Genomic DNA, 21,900 nt, shown 5'->3' with positions numbered 1-21,900 from the left:
TAGGCAGGTGTTATAACAGGTGGGATATCTAACAACACTATAGGTAGGTGTTATAACAGGTGGGATATCTAACACCACTATAGGTAGGTGTTATAACAGGTGGGATATCTAACACCACTATAGGTAGGTGTTATAACAGGTGGGATATCTAACAACACTAGAGGTAGGTGTTATAACAGATGGGATATCTAACAACACTATAGGCAGGTGTTATAACAGGTGGGATATCTAACACCACTAGAGGTAGGTGTTATAACAGGTGGGATATCTAACAACACTATAGGCAGGTGTTATAACAGGTGGGATATCTAACAACACTATAGGTAGGTGTTATAACAGGTGGGATATCTAACAACACTATAGGTAGGTGTTATAACAGGTGGGATATCTAACACCACTATAGGTAGGTGTTATAACAGGTGGGATATGGACCAATAACTGGGATATCTAACAACACTATAGGTAGGTGTTATAACAGGTGGGATATCTAACAACACTATAGGTAGGTGTTATAACAGGTGGGATATCTAACAACACTATAGGTAGGTGTTATAACAGGTGGGATATCTAACAACACTATAGGTAGGTGTTATAACAGGTGGGATATCTAACAACACTATAGGTAGGTGTTATAACAGGTGGGATATCTAACAACACTATAGGCAGGTGTTATAACAGGTGGGATATCTAACAACACTATAGGTAGGTGTTATAACGGGTGGGATATCTAACAACACTATAGGTAGGTGTTATAACAGGTGGGATACCTAACAACACTATAGGTAGGTGTTATAACAGGTGGGATATCTAACAACACTATAGGTAGGTGTTATAACAGGTGGGATACCTAACAACACTATAGGTAGGTGTTATAACAGGTGGGATATCTAACACCACTATAGGTAGGTGTTATAACAGGTAGGATATCTAACAACACTATAGGTAGGTGTTATAACAGGTGGGATATCTAACAACACTATAGGTAGGTGTTATAACAACTGGGATATCTAACAACACTATAGGTAGGTGTTATAACAGGTGGGATATCTAACAACACTATAGGTAGGTGTTATAACAGGTGGGATATCTAACAACACTATAGGTAGGTGTTATAACAGGTGGGATATCTAACAACACTATAGGTAGGTGTTATAACAGGTGGGATATCTAACAACACTATAGGTAGGTGTTATAACAGGTGGGATATCTAACAACACTATAGGTAGGTGTTATAACAGGTGGGATATCTAACAACACTATAGGTAGGTGTTATAACAGGTGGGATATCTAACAACACTATAGGTAGGTGTTATAACAGGTGGGATATCTAACAACACTATAGGCAGGTGTTATAACAGGTGGGATATCTAACAACACTATAGGCAGGTGTTATAACAGGTAGAATATCTAACAACACTAGAGGTAGGTGTTATAACAGGTGGGATATCTAACAACACTATTGGCAGGTGTTATAACAGGTGGGATATCTAACACCACTATAGGTAGGTGTTATAACAGGTGGGATATCTAACACCACTATAGGTAGGTGTTATAACAGGTGGGATATCTAACAACACTAGAGGTAGGTGTTATAACAGATGGGATATCTAACAACACTATAGGCAGGTGTTATAACAGGTGGGATATCTAACAACACTATAGGTAGGTGTTATAACAGGTGGGATATCTAACAACACTATAGGTAGGTGTTATAACAGGTGGGATATCTAACACCACTATAGGTAGGTGTTATAACAGGTGGGATATCTAACAACACTAGAGGTAGGTGTTATAACAGGTGGGATATCTAACAACACTATAGGCAGGTGTTATAACAGGTGGGATATCTAACAACACTATAGGTAGGTGTTATAACAGGTGGGATATCTAACAACACTATAGGTAGGTGTTATAACAGGTGGGATATCTAACAACACTATAGGTAGGTGTTATAACAGGTGGGATATGGACCAATAACTGGGATATCTAACAACACTATAGGTAGGTGTTATAACAGGTGGGATATCTAACAACACTATAGGTAGGTGTTATAACAGGTGGGATATCTAACAACACTATAGGTAGGTGTTATAACAGGTGGGATATCTAACAACACTATAGGTAGGTGTTATAACAGGTGGGATATCTAACAACACTATAGGTAGGTGTTATAACAGGTGGGATACCTAACAACACTATAGGTAGGTGTTATAACAGGTGGGATATCTAACAACACTATAGGTAGGTGTTATAACAGGTGGGATATCTAACAACACTATAGGTAGGTGTTATAACAGGTGCACACGTCAAAATGAGGGGATATCCTTCATTAAGTGGCGGGGATACTCTTTGCTGAAAAACAAACTCCAGATTGTGGCTTTATGTTAATTCAATGGGGTTTTTACACCCATATTTATTGACAACCCCTACTTTATCAGATAACTGATGGTTTACAAAAGAATCTATACAATAGGTGAAAGCAGTGGTCCTAGTAAATAATCAAAGTTACCAGCACAGCACACCCACTGACGATACATTAGAATTAGCTTATTATCATTACCGAAATGAAGGTTCTCATTACCGAAACGGGCCTAAAAATGATGCGGTAATGAGAAATTTGTGTTTTTGTAATGAGAGGCCCTTAGCTTCATCTGGAAGTAATAGGAGACAGAAATTATGAGTCAGGAAACTATTGACCACATCACTAAAGCCCATTCATGCCTCCATGTTGGTAAGGTAATGGTTCTCTAAGTGTTGACCACATCACTAAAGCCCATTCATGTCTCCATGTTGGTAAGGTAATGGGTCTCTAAGTGTTTACCACATCACTAAAGCCCATTCATGTCTCCATGTTGGTAAGGTAATGGTTCTCTAAGTGTTTACCACATCACTAAAGCCCATTCATACATCCATGTTGGTAAGGTAATGGTTCTCTAAGTGTTTACCACATCACTAAAGCCCATTCATGCCTCCATGTTGGTAAGGTAATGGTTCTCTAAGTGTTTACCACATCACTAAAGCCCATTCATGCCTCCATGTTGGTAAGGTAATGGTTCTCTAAGTGTTTACCACATCACTAAAGCCCAGTCATGCCTCCATGTTGGTAAGGTAATGGTTCTCTAAGTGTTGACCACATCACTAAAGCCCATTCATGTCTCCATGTTGGTAAGGTAATGGGTCTCTAAGTGTTTACCACATCACTAAAGCCCATTCATGTCTCCATGTTGGTAAGGTAATGGGTCTCTCAGTGTTTACCACATCACTAAAGCCCATTCATGTCTCCATGTTGGTAAGGTAATGGGTCTCTAAGTGTTTACCACATCACTAAAGCCCATTCATGTCTCCATGTTGGTAAGGTAATGGGTCTCTAAGTGTTTTACCACATCACTAAAGCCCATTCATGTCTCCATGTTGGTAAGGTAATGGGTCTCTAAGTGTTTACCACATCACTAAAGCCCATTCATGTCTCCATGTTGGTAAGGTAATGGGTCTCTCAGTGTTTACCACATCACTAAAGCCCATTCATGTCTCCATGTTGGTAAGGTAATGGGTCTCTAAGTGTTTACCACATCACTAAAGCCCATTCATGTCTCCATGTTGGTAAGGTAATGGGTCTCTAAGTGTTTTACCACATCACTAAAGCCCATTCATGTCTCCATGTTGGTAAGGTAATGGTTCTCTCAGTGTTTAGCACATCACTAAAGCCCATTCATGTCTCCATGCTGGTAAGGTAATGGTTCTCTCAGTGTTTACCACATCACTAAAGCCCATTCATGTCTCCATGTTGGTAAGGTAATGATTCTCTAAGTGTTTAGCACATCACTAAAGCCCATTCATGTCTCCATGTTGGTACGGTAATGGTTCTCTAAGTGTTTATCACATCACTAAAGCCCATTCATGTCTCCATGTTGGTAAGGTAATGGGTCTCTCAGTGTTTACCACATCACTAAAGCCCATTCATGTCTCCATGTTGGTAAGGTAATGGGTCTCTAAGTGTTTTACCACATCACTAAAGCCCATTCATGTCTCCATGTTGGTAAGGTAATGGTTCTCTCAGTGTTTAGCACATCACTAAAGCCCATTCATGTCTCCATGCTGGTAAGGTAATGGTTCTCTCAGTGTTTACCACATCACTAAAGCCCATTCATGTCTCCATGTTGGTAAGGTAATGATTCTCTAAGTGTTTAGCACATCACTAAAGCCCATTCATGTCTCCATGTTGGTACGGTAATGGTTCTCTAAGTGTTTATCACATCACTAAAGCCCATTCATGTCTCCATGTTGGTAAGGTAATGGGTCGCTAAGTGTTTACCACATCACTAAAGCCCATTCATACCTCCATGTTGGTAAGGTAATGGGTCTCTAAGTGTTTACCACATCACTAAAGCCCATTCATGTCTCCATGTTGGTAAGGTAATGGGTCTCGAAGGTGTTTACCACATCACTAAAGCCCATTCATGTCTCCATGTTGGTAAGGTAATGGTTCTCTAAGGTGTTTACCACATCACTAAAGCCCATTCATGTCTCCATGTTGGTAAGGTAATGGGTCTCTAAGTGTTTACCACATCACTAAAGCCCATTCATACCTCCATGTTGGTAAGGTAATGGTTCTCTAAGTGTTTACCACATCACTAAAGCCCATTCATGCCTCCATGTTGGTAAGGTAATGGTTCTCTAAGTGTTTACCACATCACTAAAGCCCATTCATGCCTCCATGTTGGTAAGGTAATGGTTCTCTAAGTGTTGACCACATCACTAAAGCCCATTCATGTCTCCATCTTGGTAAGGTAATGGGTCTCTAAGTGTTTACCACATCACTAAAGCCCATTCATGTCTCCATGTTGGTAAGGTAATGGGTCTCTCAGTGTTTACCACATCACTAAAGCCCATTCATGTCTCCATGTTGGTAAGGTAATGGTTCTCTAAGTTTTCCCCAATGTTTTGTCATTTCGATAATGTCAAGGTCAAGTATCGTAAAGGGGGTGTTTGAGAATAAGATCCTCATTCTGAATGCAGATTTGAAAAATGTTAACGAACTTGGGCTCATCTAAGGGCTACTCCACTAGATGATGCATCCTGGGTGAATAAGGGCTACTCCACTAGATGATGCATCCTGGGTGAATAAGGGCTACTCCATTAGATGATGCATCCTGGGTGAATAAGGGCTACTCCACTAGATGATGCATCCTGGGTGAATAAGGGCTACTCCATTAGATGATGCATCCTGGGTGAATAAGAGCTACTCCACTAGATGATGCATCCTGGGTGAATAAGAGCTACTCCACTAGATGATGCATCCTGGGTGAATAAGGGCTACTCCACTAGATGATGCATCCTGGGTGAATAAGGGCTACTCCACTAGATGATGCATCCTGGGTAAATAAGGGCTACTCCACTAGATGATGCATCCTGGGTGAATAAGGGCTACTCCACTAGATGATGCATCCTGGGTGAATAAGAGCTACTCCACTAGATGATGCATCCTGGGTGAATAAGAGCTACTCCACTAGATGATGCATCCTGGGTGAATAAGGGCTACTCCACTAGATGATGCATCCTGGGTGAATAAGGGCTACTCCACTAGATGATGCATCCTGGGTGAATAAGAGCTACTCCACTAGATGATGCATCCTGGGTGAATAAGGGCTACTCCACTAGATGATGCATCCTGGGTGAATAAGGGCTACTCCACTAGATGATGCATCCTGGGTGAATAAGAGCTACTCCACTAGATGATGCATCCTGGGTGAATAAGGGCTACTCCACTAGATGATGCATCCTGGGTAAATAAGAGCTACTCCACTAGATGATGCATCCTGGGTGAATAAGAGCTACTCCACTAGATGATGCATCCTGGGTGAATAAGAGCTACTCCACTAGATGATGCATCCTGGGTGAATAAGAGCTACTCCACTAGATGATGCATCCTGGGTGAATAAGAGCTACTCCACTAGATGATGCATCCTGGGTGAATAAGAGCTACTCCACTAGATGATGCATCCTGGGTGAATAAGAGCTACTCCACTAGATGATGCATCCTGGGTGAATAAGAGCTACTCCACTAGATGATGCATCCTGGGTGAATAAGGGCTACTCCACTAGATGATGCATCCTGGGTAAATAAGGGCTACTCCACTAGATGATGCATCCTGGGTGAATAAGGGCTACTCCACTAGATGATGCATCCTGGGTGAATAAGGGCTACTCCAATAGATGATGCATCCTGGGTGAATAAGGGCTACTCCACTAGATGATGCATCCTGGGTGAATAAGGGCTACGCCAATAGATGATGCATCCTGGGTGAATAAGGGCTACTCCACTAGATGATGCATCCTGGGTGAATAAGGGCTACTCCACTAGATGATGCATCCTGGGTAAATAAAATGTGTAAAAACAAATATTGGAGTTTTTACAGCAACTTAAACAAGTGTTACGGTAATGAGAAATATGTCCACAGACACTTTTCATGAGAATCCCCTCTTTCACCACATGATTTAGAAACCTAATTCCAACGGTCCATTATTCCTGTCATGGGAATCACCTCTTTCACCACATGATTTAGAAACCTAATTCCAACAGTCCATTATTCCTGTCATGAGAATCACCTCTTTCACCACATGATTTAGAAACCTAATTCCAACAGTCCATTATTCCTGTCATGAGAATCACCTCTTTCACCACATGATTTAGAAACCTAATTCCAACGGTCCATTATTCCTGTCATGAGAATCACCTCTTTCACCACATGATTTAGAAACCTAATTCCAACGGTCCATTATTCCTGTCATGAGAATCACCTCTTTCACCACATGATTTAGAAACCTAATTCCAACAGTCCATTATTCCTGTCATGAGAATCACCTCTTTCACCACATGATTTAGAAACCTAATTCCAACGGTCCATTATTCCTGTCATGAGAATCACCTCTTTCACCACATGATTTAGAAACCTAATTCCAACGGTCCATTATTCCTGTCATGGGAATCACCTCTTTCACCACATGATTTAGAAACCTAATTCCAACGGTCCATTATTCCTGTCATGGAAAGGCACGTTGAAAACTCTTTAGATTAAAATGTAGATTTTTAACAAATCACTTAATTTCAATAGTTCATTCACAATGTGACCCGAGAAACCTAAAACCAACTTAGGATCGTTCACAGGGTAGGTTTTCCCATAGGATTGTTCAACCTATGGTTTACCCAAAAAAGCACTTACACGTTTATATATAAATATGAGTAACTTTTAAATTTCAATACCTCGCCTTCAAACATGTGACCTAGCAATATTCAAGGACTGAAGAGTTTGTGCCCCCGTTTTTAAGACACTACTTACCGGTGTAACTCAGATCTCCCGTCTCCTCTTCCTCCTCCTCTTTCAACGTGACAGTAATCTGCCCCTCCTCTTCTTCCTCTTTCAACGTGACAGTAATCTGCCCCTCCTCTTCTTCCTCTTTCAACGTGACAGTAATCTCCCCCTCCTCTTCTTCCTCTTTCAACGTGACAGTAATCTCCCCCTCTATCTTCACTCCGAAAACGTCTTCCTCCTCTTCTTTCACAGTAACATCCTCCTCCTCTTTCACTCTGAAAGCGTCTTTCTCTTCTTCTTTCGCAGTAACATCCTCCTCCTCTTTCACTCTGAAAGCTTCTTTCTCTTCTTCTTTCACAGTAACATCCTCGTTCTCTACCTCTTGTTTAACTGTAACAGCCTCTTCTTCCTCCGTCCAGCAGACCTCTTCTTTATCAGAGTGGCTTAGTGAACTCATGGTCGGGGATGTTAACTAGCTAGCTACTTAGAATTAGCGATTAGCCTAGGACAAAACTAACTTAGCAAGCCAGCTACCTGACAAACAACGTAAATATTAACGTTACAGTAAATGGGCCAACAAGTAGACACGACAGAAGTATGTTTAAAACACAGTGACTGTTTTCAGCAATGTTGGCTACGGAGGTGGCTGACTAACTGTTGTTACTGTTGATGAAGCGTCCCGTCCACTACATTAGACGTCACACTAGCAGTATTGCCTGAAATATGCCCATCGCCGTCTGCTGACTGGAGTGGGTAACGCAGTTGTATTTATTTAATTTTTGGGGTGCAAACATTTGTTTCATCGAAGTGTAATATTTAATGTAAACGTACAAAGTGAAGCGTGTGTTGATGGATTAGTGCGGATTTCCTAAGAGAGAATATAAATACTATAAGACACAACAGTAGTAGGCCTGATTACCAACAATGACAAGACATCTACAAAGCTGGGACCTAGAGACTGAAAAACAGCTTCTATCTCAAGGCTATCAGACTATTTTTTAACTATCACTGAGCTGGTTACCACCCGGTTACTCAACCCTGCACATTAGAGGCTGCCGGCGTATGCACATAGACATGGAATCACTAGTCACTTTAATAATGTTTACATACTTTTGTACCCACTTCATATGCATATACTGTATTCTACTGTATTTTAGTCAATGCTACATTGCTCATCCTAATATTTATATATTTCTTAATTCCATTATTTTACTTTTAGATGTGTGTGTATTGTTGTGAATCGTTAGATACTACTGCACTGTTGGAGCTAGGAACACAAGCATATCGCTACACCCGCAATAACATCTGCTAAATATGTGTATGTGGCCAATACAATGACATTTTATTTTACAGCGCATTCGCATGAGCATTTAAGCCCTAGTTCATGCATCGCTCTATCGCCGCATCAAACAAAAACATACGTCCCTTTCTCTTTGGAAGATTGGCGACAGAGTTGCCTGACGACTCAAACTGAATTATTCCACTGTTCTATCCTTCGCTACATACTTCAGTCTGAGACTGACGTCATTGAAGTCGATTGTGGTGACGTCAAAATGAGGGGTGTTGCAGAAAACAAAAGTAATCAGCGATTGGCTCATCCTCAACCAATCAGAGTAGCAACGCCAGACGAACCGTCACTCACAAACTAGCGGACCACTGGAGACTCATTGTTAACGCCTCCCTCTAAAAACCCCGCCCTTCATGGAAAAATAATGAAAAAACTCTCATTCTGAAAGACTGGCAGTGAAAGAAAAGATACGAGCAGCGTAACCCGAAGTTAGTACATGCAGGCAAGAGCGTAGGCAAAATGTATTCAATAGGATTGGTTGCTGAGAAAGTTTAACTGAAAACGATTTTTGCATTCGATTTAAATATTGATTTTATTCATTTGTCATTGAGTTTTGCTCTCGCCTTAATTATTTGCTTACACGTTTTGGGATTTTGCTTTTAATGTCTTTTTACATTATTTATTTTTTCTTCATTTTCAAATATGTTTACATTCACAACTTTATTTTTCATTTTTACGATTTGATTCAATACATATGGCGTGAATTTGACCCCATAGGAGTCTGCTGCAGAATTGAGAGCGTTATATGAAACCAATCAGTACATCAAGCAAAGCTCTTAACCGTGCCAAGCTGCTCTTAATTGTTCCCTTTGATGAAATTTGGGGACGTGACTGTGGAACGGTCTTATTCCGTTAATACTTTAGTATGTTAGTAAGTTCGTACCTTAGTCACGTGCGATATCTCAGACAGCACTGGCCTGATTTTGACGAAACTTGGGTGAATGATGCGTTTTGCCATTGAGACCTGGCATTTACAAAATTACACTGATTGGCCAGATGATGGCGCTGTAACAAGAGATTGAAAATGTACACTTTGAAAGGTCATGCTCCCTTCACCCCGTTTTACTCAAAATCATGAAATTCGGTACATAGGTCCCTCTCCTCACAAGGAACCAATTTGTCTCAGGGACCCATGGTCGTCACCAGTTACCACAGCAACTAAGTCAGAAGGCCCGCCTCCTCAACCAATCAGATGACCAGCTTCATAAGTGTCATGGGATCTTTAGTGACCACAGAGTTAAGACACCTGTTTAAAGTCCCATTTCTTCCATTTTTGTTGAGGAATATTCCATTGTTAGTTAGTAATTCAACACAATTCAAGTGAAATTAATGTTGTAAATATGTATGGTATAAATTACAGTGATCTGTCTTTGCAATTACAGTCTTCTTGTTAATTTCAGCCTCATATTTCTCTTTGTCTATTGTTTGTCTGTCTTTCCTCTTGGTGACATTCATACGTCTTTGTGCCAACAACTTGAAATGGAACCCCATTTAAATAGGAGCCTGTTCCTCTCCCAACTGTTGTTTTCCTGTTAAAGGCATCTGGTGAAGGTCAACAACATGATATATTACTATTAGAATGAAAGGCTTGTATGGAAACTAACAACGTTTCTCTGTCCAATAGAATAACTCCTCTGTGCTTGGACTGGAATCCCTTATGCCAGCTAGTGAGCTCATTTTAGATGAGGGTATTAACAGTTAGCTACTAGGCATCTAAAAGAAGACTATACTACTTACCCTTTTGACCCAAAAAAATTGTCCTTTCGCAATGTTATGAATGTTAGTGACATTAGTCCTTCCTCAATGTTATGAATGTTAGGGACATTAGTCCTTCCTCAATGTTATGAATGTTAGGGACTTCGGTCCTTCCTCAATGTTATGAATGTTAGGGACATCGGTCCTTCCTCAATGTTATGAATGTTAGGGACATCGGTCCTTCCTCAATGTTATGAATGTTAGGGACATTGGTCCTTCCTCAATGTTATGAATGTTAGGGACATCGGTCCTTCCTCAATGTTATGAATGTTAGGGACATCAGTCCTTCCTCAATGTTATGAATGTTAGGGACATTGGTCCTTCCTCAATGTTATGAATGTTAGGGACATTGGTCCTTCCTCAATGTTATGAATGTTAGGGACATCGGTCCTTCCTCAATGTTATGAATGTTAGGGACATCGGTCCTTCCTCAATGTTATGAATGTTAGGGACATCGGTCCTTCCTCAATGTTATGAATGTTAGGGACATCGGTCCTTCCTCAATGTTATGAATGTTATGGACATTGGTCCTTCCTCAATGTTATGAATGTTAGGGACTTCGGGTTTCCTCAATGTTATGAATGTTAGGGACTTCGGTCCTTCCTCAATGTTATGAATGTTATGGACATTGGTCCTTCCTCAATGTTATGAATGTTATGGACATTGATCCTTCCTCAATGTTATGAATGTTAGGGACATTGGTCCTTCCTCAATGTTATGAATGTTAGGGACATTGGTCCTTCCTCAATGTTATGAATGTTAGGGACATTAGTCCTTCCTCAATGTTATGAATGTTAGGGACATTGGTCCTTCCTCAATGTTATGAATATTAGGGACTTCGGTCCTTCCTCAATGTTATGAATGTTAGGGACATCGGTCCTTCCTCAATGTTATGAATGTTAGGGACTTCGGTCCTTCCTCAATGTTATGAATGTTAGGGACTTCGGTCCTTCCTCAATGTTATGAATGTTAGGGACTTCGGTCCTTTCTCAATGCTGTGAGTTTGAGTGACGTTGCCAATTCTTGTTCCCGAATGTATTTAGATATTTGGTTCTCAAACTTGAACTCTCAAGATACAGAGCATTCAGAAAGTATTCACACTGCTTAACTTTTTCCACATTTTGTTACGTTACAGAGCATTCAGAAAGTACTCAGACTGCTTAACTTTTTCCACATTTTGTTACGTTACAGAGCATTCAGAAAGTACTCAGACTGCTTAACTTTTTTCCACATTTTGTTACGTTACAGAGCATTCAGAAAGTACTCAGACTGCTTAACTTTTTCCACATTTTGTTACGTTACAGAGCATTCAGAAAGTACTCAGACTGCTTAACTTTTCCCACATTTTGTTACGTTACAGAGCATTCAGAAAGTACTCAGACTGCTTAACTTTTCCCACATTTTGTTACGTTACAGAGCATTCAGAAAGTACTCAGACTGCTTAACTTTTCCCACATTTTGTTACGTTACAGAGTACTCAGAAAGTACTCAGACTGCTTGTTCTAAAATTGATTGAGCTGTTTTTTTCTCTCGTCATCAATATACACACAATACCCAATGACAAAGCAAAAACAGGTTGTTTGAAATGATCAAATGATCAAATGTATAAAATAAAAACATATGACATTTACATAAATATCCAGACTCAGTACTTTGTTGAAGCACCTTGGGCAGCGATTACAGCCTTGAGTCTTCTTGGGTATGACGCTACAAGCTTGGCTAACCTATATTTGGGGAGTTTCTCCCATTCTTCTCTGCAGATCCTCTCAAGCTCTGTCAGGTTGGATGGGGACCAGCTATTTTCAGGTCTCTCCAGAGATGTTCAATCAAGTTCATCAAGACTTAAAACGAATCACCCAGCGATCATACACTGTTTACCAGGGGGCAGGGCTACCGACGTTAAGGCTAATCTGAAGATGGTGCTGGCTAAAGCTAAAACTGGCGAGTGTAGAGAGTATAGAGATATTGTTATCCACATCGGCACCAACAATGTTAGGATGAAATAGTCAGAGGTCACCAAGCGCAACATAGCTTCAGCGTGTAAATCAGCTAGAAAGATATGGTGGCATCGAGTAATTGTCTCTGGCCCCCTCCCAGTTAGGGGGAGTGATGAGCTCTACAGCAGTCTCACAACTCAATCGCTGGTTGAAAACTGTTTTCTGCCCCTCCCAAAAGATAGAATTTGTAGATAATTGGCCCTCTTTCTGGGACTCACCCACAAACAGGACCAAGCCAGACCTGCTGAGGAGTGATGGACTCCATTCTAGCTGGAGGGGTGCTCTCATCTTATCTACCAACATAGACAGGGCTCTAACTCCTCTAGATCCACAATGAAATAGGGTGCAGGCCAGGCAGCAGGCTGTTAGCCAACCTGCCAGCTTAGTGGAGTCTGCCACTAGCATAGTCAGTGTAGTCAGCTCAGCTATCCCCATTGAGACTGTGTCTGTGCCTCGACCTAGATTGGGCAAAACTAAACATGGCGGTGTTCGCCTTAGCAATCTCACTAGGATAAAGACCTCCTCCATTCCTGACATTATTGAAAGAGATCGTGATACCTCACATCTCAAAATAGGGCTACTTAATGTTAGATCCCTCACTTCAAAGGCAGTTATAGTCAATAAACTAATCACTGATCATAATCTTGATGTGATTGGTCTGACTGAAACATGGCTTAAGCCTGATGAATTTACTGTGTTAAATGAGGCCTCACCTCCTGGTTACACTAGTGACCATATCCCCCGTGCATCCCGCAAAGGCGGAGGTGTTGCTAACATTTACGATAGAACATTTCAATTTACAAAAACAAAAAATGACGTTTTCGTCTTTTGAGCTTCTAGTCATGAAATCTATGCAGCCTACTCAATCACTTTTTATAGCTACTGTTTACAGGCCTCCTGGGCCTTATACAGCGTTCCTCACTGAGTTCCCTGAATTCCTAGCAGATAATATAGCAGATAATATTCTAATTTTTGGTGATTTTAATATTCATATGGAAAAGTCCACAGACCCACTCCAAAAGGCTTTTGGAGCCATCATCGACTCAGTGGGTTTTGTCCAACATGTCTCTGGACCTACTCACTGCCACAGTCATACTCTGGACTTAGTTTTGTCCCATGGAATAAATGTTGTAGATCTTAATGTTTTTCCTCATAATCCTGGACTATCGGACCACCATTTTATTACGTTTGCAATCGCAACAAATAATCTGGTCAGACTCCAACCAAGGAGCATCAAAAGTCGTACTATAAATTCTCAGACAACACAAAGATTCCTTGATGCCCTTCCAGACTCCTTCTGCCTACCCAAGGACGTCAGAGGACAAAAATCAGTTAACCACCTAACTGAGGAACTCAATTTAACCTTGCGCAATACCCTAGATGCAGTTGCACCCCTAAAAACTAAAAACATTTGTCATAAGAAACTAGCTCCCTGGTTTACAGAAAATACCCGAGCTCTGAAGCAAGCTTCCAGAAAATTGGAACGGAAATGGCGCCACACCAAACTGGAAGTCTTCCGACTAGCTTGGAAAGACAGTACCGTGCAGTATCGAAGAGCCCTCACTGCTGCTCGATCATCCTACTTTTCCAACTTAATTGAGGAAAATAAGAACAATCCAAAATTTATTTTTGATACTGTTGCAAAGCTAACTAAAAAGCAGCATTCCCCAAGTGAGGATGGCTTTCACTTCAGCAGTAATAAATTCATGAACTTTGAGGAAAACATCATGATCATTAGAAAGCAAATTACGGACTCCTCTTTAAATCTGCGTATTCCTTCAAAGCTTAGCTGTCCTGAGTCTGCACAACTCTGCCAGGACCTAGGATCAAGAGAGACACTTAAGTGTTTTAGTACTATATCTCTTGACACAATGATGAAAATAATCATGGCCTCTAAACCTTCAAGCTGCATACTGGATCCTATTCCAACTAAACTACTGAAAGAGCTGCTTCATGTGCTTGGCCCTCCTATGTTGAACATAATAAACGGCTCTCTATCCACCGGATGTGTACCAAACTCACTAAAAGTGGCAGTAATAAAGCCTCTCTTGAAAAAGCCAAACCTTGACCCAGAAAATATAAAAAACTATCGCCCTATATCGAATCTTCCAAGCTGTTGCGCAGCAACTCACTGCCTTCCTGAAGACAAACAATGTATACGAAACGCTTCAGTCTGGTTTTAGACCCCATCACAGCACTGAGACTGACCTTGTGAAGGTGGTAAATTTCTAAGCAAACAGCTGGAGGCAGGGCTTTCTCCTATAGATCTCCATTTTTATGGAATGGTCTGCCTACCCATGTGAGAGACGCAGACTCGGTCTCAACCTTTAAGTCTTTACTGAAGACTTATCTCTTCAGTAGGTCATATGATTGAGTGTAGTCTGGCCCAGGAGTGTGAAGGTGAACGGAAAGGCCCTGGAGCAACAAACCACCCTTGCTGTCTCTGCCTGGCCGGTTCCCCTCTCTCCACTGGGATTCTCTGCCCCTAACCCTATTACGGGGGCTGAGTCACTGGCTTACTGGTGCTCTTTCATTCCGTCCCTAGGAGGGGTGCGTCACTTGAGTGGGTTGAGTTACTGACGTGATCTTCCTGTCTGGGTTGGCGCCCCCCCTTGGTTTGTGCTGTGGTGGAGATCTTTGTGGGCTATACTCGGCCTTGTCTCAGGATTGTAAGTTGGTGGTTGAAGATATCCCTCTAGTGGTGCGGGGGCTGTGCTTTGGCAAAGTGGGTGGGGTTATATCCTTCCTGTTTGGCCCTGTCCGGGGGTATCATCGGATGGGGCCACAGTGTCTCCTGACCCCTCCTGTCTCAGCCTCCAGTATTTATGCTGCAGTAGTTTATGTGTCGGGGGGCTAGGGTCAGTTGGTTATATCTGGAGTACTTTTCCTGTCTTATCCGGTGTCCTGTGTGAATTTAAGTATGCTCTCTCTAATTCTCTCCTTCTCTCTTTCTTTCTCTCTCTCGGAGGACCTGAGCCATGGGACCATGCGTCAGGACTACCGGGCATGATGACTCCTTGCTGTCCCCAGTCCACCTGGCCTTGCTGCTGTTCCAGTTTCAACTGTTCTGCCTGCGGCTATGGAACCCTGACCTGTCCACCGGACGTGCTACCTGTCCCAGACCTGCTGTTTTCAACTCTCTAGAGACCGCAGGAGCGGTAGAGATACTCTTAATGATCGGCTATGAAAAGCCAACTGACATTTACTCCTGATTATTATTTGACCATGCTGGTCATTTATGAACATTTGAACATCTTGGCCATGTTCTGTTATAATCTCCACCCGGCACAGCCAGAAGAGGACTGGCCACCCCTCATAGCCCGGTTCCTCTCTAGGTTTCTTCCTAGGTTTTGGCCTTTCTAGGGAGTTTTCCCTAGCTACCGTGCTTCTACACCTGCATTGCTTGCTGTTTAGGGTTTCAGGCTGGGTTTCTGTACAGCACTTCGAGATATTAGCTGATGTACGAAGGGCTATATAAAAAATAAACTTGATTCAAGTCCGGGCTCTGTCTGGGCCACTCAATGACATTCAGAGACTTGGCCCGAAGCCACTCCTGCGTTGCCTTGGCTGTGAGCTTAGGGTCGTTGTTCTGTTGGAAGGTGAACCTTCGCCCCAGTCTGAGGTCCTGAGTGCTCTGGAGCAGGTTTTCATCAAGAATCTCTCTGTACTTTTCTCCGTTCATCTTTCCCTCGATCACCTCCCTGACCAAGGCCCTTCTCCCCTGATTGGTCAGTTTGGCCTGGCGGCCAACTCTAGGAAGAGTCTTGGTGGTTCCAAACTTCTTCCGTTTAAGAATGATGGAGGCCACTGTGTTCCTGGGGACCTTCAATGCTGCAGACATGTTTTGGTACCCTTCCCTAGATCTGTGCCTCAACACAATCCTGTCTCGGAGCTCTACGTTCAACCTCATGGCTTGGTTTTTGCTCTGACATGCACTGTCAACTGTGGGACCTTATATATAAAATCATGTCCAATCAATTGAATTTACCACAGGTGGACTCCCAATGAAGTTGGAGAAACATCTCAAGGATGATCAACGGAAACAGGATGCACTGGAGGTCATTTTCGAGACTCATAGCAGAGGGTCTGAATACTTAAACAAGGTATTTCATTTTTTTTCTCATATTTTAATACATTTGCAAACATTTCTAAAAACCAGTTTTCGCTTTGTCATTATGGGGTATTGTGTGTAGATTGATGAGCATTTTTATATATTTAATCCATTTTAGAATAAGGCTGTAACGTCACAAAATGTGGAAAAGGCAAGGGGTCTGAATGCTTTCCGAATGTAATAAAAAAAAAAATTGTTTCATGCAAATCGGAATACACTCCTCATCTGATTGGTCAAGTAGACGGACCTTCAGACTTTGTGGCAACTTTGGAATTTTGTGGAAAACACTGAAAACTCTTCTGGCACCGATCGATCTGCACCAAACTTGATATGTGGAATCTATGGCCAAAAGACTCTAAACACAATATTTTCCAGACTTGTACCTAAAATAAAATGGCTGCTATTTGACCAATAATCCTGCAGGTGGGCGTGGTCTGGCACATAAATCAGTCAAGGATATTCGTATTGTAACAAAACTTGGTACACATGTTGCAAACACTGTCAAGACTCAATATATGCAAGAACATTCGTATCTACCACACGGTGGTGATCTGTTTGACTCAGAGTGGTGACATTTGGCACACATGCTCGGGGATATGAGTCTAGCTAACCCAAATTATATCTCAGACCCCACTGGGCTAATTTTGACGAAACTTGGGTGAATTATGTGTTTTTGCCAAAGATCCGGCATTTGCTAAATTACACTGATTGGCCCAAAGGGGGCGCTGCATCATTCATGGGGGTCAACATGTTTACTGTTGCCATTTTTCTATTAAATTCAACTCACCTTAAATTCGGCATCTGAACAGTGCGTAAGGCAATTTCATATTAATTCAAGTAGACTAACAGATAATATTAAAATGAACAGCTAGGTCTTTACTCCTCCTGCGTGGTGTAACAATACATAGATGTATATAATGAATGTCCACTAGTAGCTAACAGTTAAAAAATATTATTATTATTTTAATCCAGAAAAATATGTTGCATTCATCAAATCCTTTTTTGCAATCATCAACAGTGTTTTCTCTGACATGGTGGAATAACAGGACTCTCAAGACATGGTGGAATAACGGGACTCTCAAGACATGGTGGAATAACAGGACTCTCAAGACATGGTGGAATAACGGGACTCTCAAGACATGGTGGAATAACAGGACTCTCAAGACATGGTGGAATAACGGGACTCTCAAGACATGGTGGAATAACGGGACTCTCAAGACATGGTGGAATAACGGGACTCTCAAGACAACTGGGAACTCTGAAAAAAACAAGGTCAAATCATGACGTCAGTGATCTTCAGGTTGGAAAGTCGGGGGTCTATACACACACGTACACATGGATTTAGTGTTGTAGATATGTGGTAGTAGAGGCCTGAGGACATGGATTTAGTGTTGTAGATATGTGGTAGTAGAGGCCTGAGGACACATGGATTTAGTGTTGTAGATATGTGGTAGTAGAGGCCTGAGGACATGGATTTAGTGTTGTAGATATGTGGTAGTAGAGGCCTGAGGACATGGATTTAGTGTTGTAGATATGTGGTAGTAGAGGCCTGAGGACACACACTTAATATGTTGTGAAATCTGTTTTTAAAATGTTTTGTAATGTTTTTAAAATGTTTAACTGCCTTAATGTTGCTGGACCCCAGGAAGAGTAGGGGGGGATCCATAATAAATACAAACACAAAGGCTTGTGCAAGGCTACTTACTTACTTATATAATAATTGACATTTTGCAATAGAAAATCATATGATGAACAACATCAGAGGGTTTATACTTGTATCAAATCAATCAAAGCTCATAATCAAAACCCAATAGACATTTTTAAATATTTAATCTGATATTAGACATGATCATGTCTCGAAATGAAATAACAACAAAAGTAACCGTATTCTGGTTTCATACAATTTGATTTCATGAGGATGAAACAAAAACACAAATTATCAGTCAAAAACTCAAGTCAGAACACAGCCTCTCTATTTTCTCATGTGATTTCAGGTCCTCTGACTGGGAAAATGTCTTTCCACAATGAGAGCAGTGGTATGTCTTCTCCTCCTGTGTATGTATTCTTTCATGCTTATTCAGGTGCCTTAACCAATAAAATCTCTTTCCACACTGGGAGCAGTGGTAGGTCTTATCCCCTCCTGCGTGTGTCCTGTCATGCATAATCAGGGCTTCTAACTGGGTAAACCGCTTTCCACACAAGGAACATTGGTAGAGCTTTTCCTTGTTGTGTGTGCTCAAATGCGATGTCAGATTCCCTACCAGCTTAAAGCTCTTACCACAATGGGAACATGTGTAAGACTTCTCTCCAGAGTGTATTTGCTTATGACTTTTCAGGCTCGATAACACCCGAAAACTCGTTCCACACTGGGAACAGTGGTAAGGCTTTTCTCCTGTGTGTATTCTCTTGTGTACTTTCAGTTGTTGTGATCGGATAAAACTTTTTCCACACTGGGAGCAGCGGTAAGGCTTTTCTCCTGTGTGTGTTCTCTTGTGTACTGTCAGTTCTTGTGATCGGCTAAACCTCTTTCCACACTGGGTACAGTGGTAAGGCTTTTCTCCTGTGTGTGTTCTCTTGTGTAATTTCAGTTGTTGTGATCTGCTAAAACTCTTTCCACACTGGGAACAGTGGTAAGACTTCTCACCTGTGTGTATTCTCTCATGCGCTTTCAGGTTGTTTAACCATGAAAAAGCAATTCCACATTTGGAGCAGTGATAAGGCTTCTCTCCAGAGTGTATTCGCTTATGACTTTTCAGGCTCCCTAACTGACAAAAACTCTTTCCACACTGGGAACAGTGGTAAGGCTTCTCTCCAGAGTGTATTCGTGTATGAATTTTTAGGTTCCATAACTGACTAAAACTCTTTCCACACTGGGAACAGTGGTAAGGCTTTTCTCCTGTGTGTGTTCTCTCATGTAATTTCAGGTGTTGTGATTGGATATAACTTTTTCCACACTGGGAGCAGTGATGTCGTCTTGCTGGTTTGGACGTCTCTGGGTCTGGTTCCCCTGAAGGACTCTTCCCGCTGTCAGAGTGAGAGTCTGGTCGCTCTCCTGCTAAAGACAAACAGTTTCAAGTTAAATATTAAACAGAGACTTGAATGAAACCTCCATGTGATAAAACTATCTTCTCGTGTGGTTTAATGGGCTGTAGGTAGCCTAGCAGTTAAGAGCAATTTAAAAAACGATTTAACCAATTTTAGAATAAGGCAGTAACGTAACAAAATTTGTAAAAAGTCAAGGGGTCTGAAAACTTTCCGAATGCACTGTATATCTGGCCTTGTGTATTGGGTTATTGTCCTGCTGAAAGGTGAATTTGTCACCCAGTTATACTCTAGGATTTTGCCTGTGCTTGGCGCTATTTGGTTATTAATTTTTTTTTTTTTACTCCCTAGTCCTTGCAGGTGACAAGCATACCCATAACATATGAAGAGTGGTACTTGTCAAGGCTGTCCAGCGTCCAGTCTCCTATTTGCCCTATCAATGGAGCCTTTAACCTGATGAGGACAGGGGGTGCTGTTTTCACCTTTGGGGAAAATCGTATCCAATTTAAACGGCCTCGTACTCAATTCTTGCTCGTACAATATGCATATTATTATTACTATTGGATAGAAAACACTCTCTAGTTTCTAAAACCGTTTGAATTTTGTCTGTGGGTAAAACAGAACTCTTTTGGCAGCACACTTTGTGACCAGGAAGTGGAAAGTCTGAAATCTATCTTCTATTCAAGTGACTACCTATAAATGGGCATTATACGTATGACTATACGTGCACGTCATACGCCTTCACCCGGATGTCAAGAGGAAGTGAGAGGAAAAATGAGTTGATTATCTCTGTCTGACGTTGAATTAACCATCTTGGAACAACGTGTCCCCCATTTTCTGTTGTCTGCAAGGCGCGTCGGGGGACCTGTTATTGCCTACTGGAAACCGGTCGTTATGGTCGAATATGAGCTCCGGCTTTGAACATGTTACAATATCATCCTAAAGTATGTTTTTTCAATATAGTTTCATTAGATTATTTAACTTTATTCGGGACGTTAGTTGTGTTGCGTTGTTCGACTTTGTTGAAGTTGGAGAGCTTAGTGCCGCATGGCCAGTGTGCTTGCTAATTCAAGAGGGAAAAAGAACGTTCTGAATCCAAACAAAGACGGTTCTGGACAAAGGACCCCTTGTACAACATTCTGATAGAAGATCAGCAAAAGTAGGAACCATTTTGTGATGCTATTTCATATATCTGTCGAACTGTGTTCTAGTAGCTTTGCGCTCAGGTTTTGGTTATTCCCTTACCATAACTAAGTCTTATGTCGTAATGAAGATATTTTTTGAATTCTAACACTGTGATTGCATTAAGAACTAATGGATCTATCGTTTCCTATACAACATGTATTTTTTTGTAATGTTTATGAATAGCTATTTCGTCAGAATAGGTGAGAGTCTAATAGAAATATCTGCACATTCTGGGAAAAAGATGCTACGTTAGCACGTTATGCTACGTTATGCTACGTTGTATAACCACGGATTTCAGCTCTAAATATGCACATTTTCGAACAAAACATAAGTGTATGTATAACCTGATGTTACAGGACTGTCATCTGAGGAAGGTTTATGAAGGTTAGTGAAATTTAATATCTTTTGCTGGTTTATTCGCTAACGCTAACGTGCCTATTGCTATCGCTAACGTGCCTTGATGAATGAATGCGGTAGTGTTGTAGGCTATTGTAGTAAGCTAATATAATGCTATATTGTGTTTTCGCTGTAAAACACTTAGAAAATCTGAAATATTGGCTGTATTCACAAGATCTTTGTCTTTAATTTGCTATACACCATGTATTTTTCAGAAATGTTTTATGATGAGTATTTCGGTATGTCACGTTGGTGTCTGTAATTATTCTGGCTGCTTTCGGTGCAATTTCTGATTGTAGCCGCAATGTAAACTATGATTTATACCTGAAATATGCACATTTTTCGAACAAAACATAGATTTATTGTATAACATGTTATAAGACTGTCATCTGATTAAGTTGTTTCTTGGTTTCTTTGGTTTGTTCTAGGTTAGTTTGGTTGATTTAGATTTTGCTACCTGTGCTGTGAAAAATGTCTGTGCTTTTTTCTATTTGTTGGTGAGCTAACATAAATATATATTGTGTTTTCCCTGTAAAACATGAAAAAAATCAGACATGTTGGCTGGATTCACAAGATGTGTATCTTTCATTAGCTGTATTGGACTTGTTAATGTGTGAAAGTTAAATATTTCTAAAAAAATATTTTTTGAATTTCGCGCTCTGCCTTTTCAGTGGAATGTGGGAGGAGTTCCGCTAGCGGAACGGGGGGGTGAGACAGGTTAATGCAACCGCTGTGTCAGATTTCAAAAAAACTTTA

General features: G+C 41.1%; 3 protein-coding genes across 7 annotated transcripts in view; all 3 read right to left on the bottom strand.

Moving 5' to 3' along the window:
- The window catches only part of LOC139547016 (zinc finger protein 135-like), a 31,084-nt gene extending 23,052 nt beyond the window's left edge, over positions 1-8,032 (bottom strand). Inside the window, exon 1 of the mRNA XM_071356058.1 lies at positions 7,338-8,032. Coding sequence (XP_071212159.1) covers positions 7,338-7,767 — 430 coding nt within the window. The 5' untranslated portion in view covers positions 7,768-8,032. The remainder of the gene's footprint in view (positions 1-7,337) is intronic.
- Positions 1-21,900, bottom strand: part of LOC139546522 (zinc finger protein ZFP2-like) — a 415,728-nt gene that overhangs the window by 189,708 nt on the left and 204,120 nt on the right. The window lies entirely within an intron of this gene.
- The window catches only part of LOC139546792 (zinc finger protein 664-like), a 93,643-nt gene that overhangs the window by 57,349 nt on the left and 14,394 nt on the right, over positions 1-21,900 (bottom strand). Inside the window, exon 4 of one of the 3 annotated variants that reach the window (XM_071355579.1) lies at positions 18,335-19,576. The exons of 1 other annotated variant lie outside the window; for it this stretch is intronic. In XM_071355579.1, the coding sequence (XP_071211680.1) occupies positions 18,465-19,576 (1,112 nt within the window). In that variant the 3' untranslated portion in view covers positions 18,335-18,464. Of the gene's footprint in view, positions 1-18,334; positions 19,577-21,900 lie in introns of those variants that run through there. One more of the 3 variants, XM_071355587.1, reaches the window with a different exon arrangement.

This window comes from Salvelinus alpinus, chromosome 2, assembly GCF_045679555.1.
Source record: "Salvelinus alpinus chromosome 2, SLU_Salpinus.1, whole genome shotgun sequence".
In the NCBI taxonomy this organism is placed as follows: Eukaryota; Metazoa; Chordata; class Actinopteri; order Salmoniformes; family Salmonidae; genus Salvelinus; species Salvelinus alpinus.
Note: the sequence above shows the minus strand (reverse complement) of the source record. Positions and strands in the feature narration are given on the sequence as shown.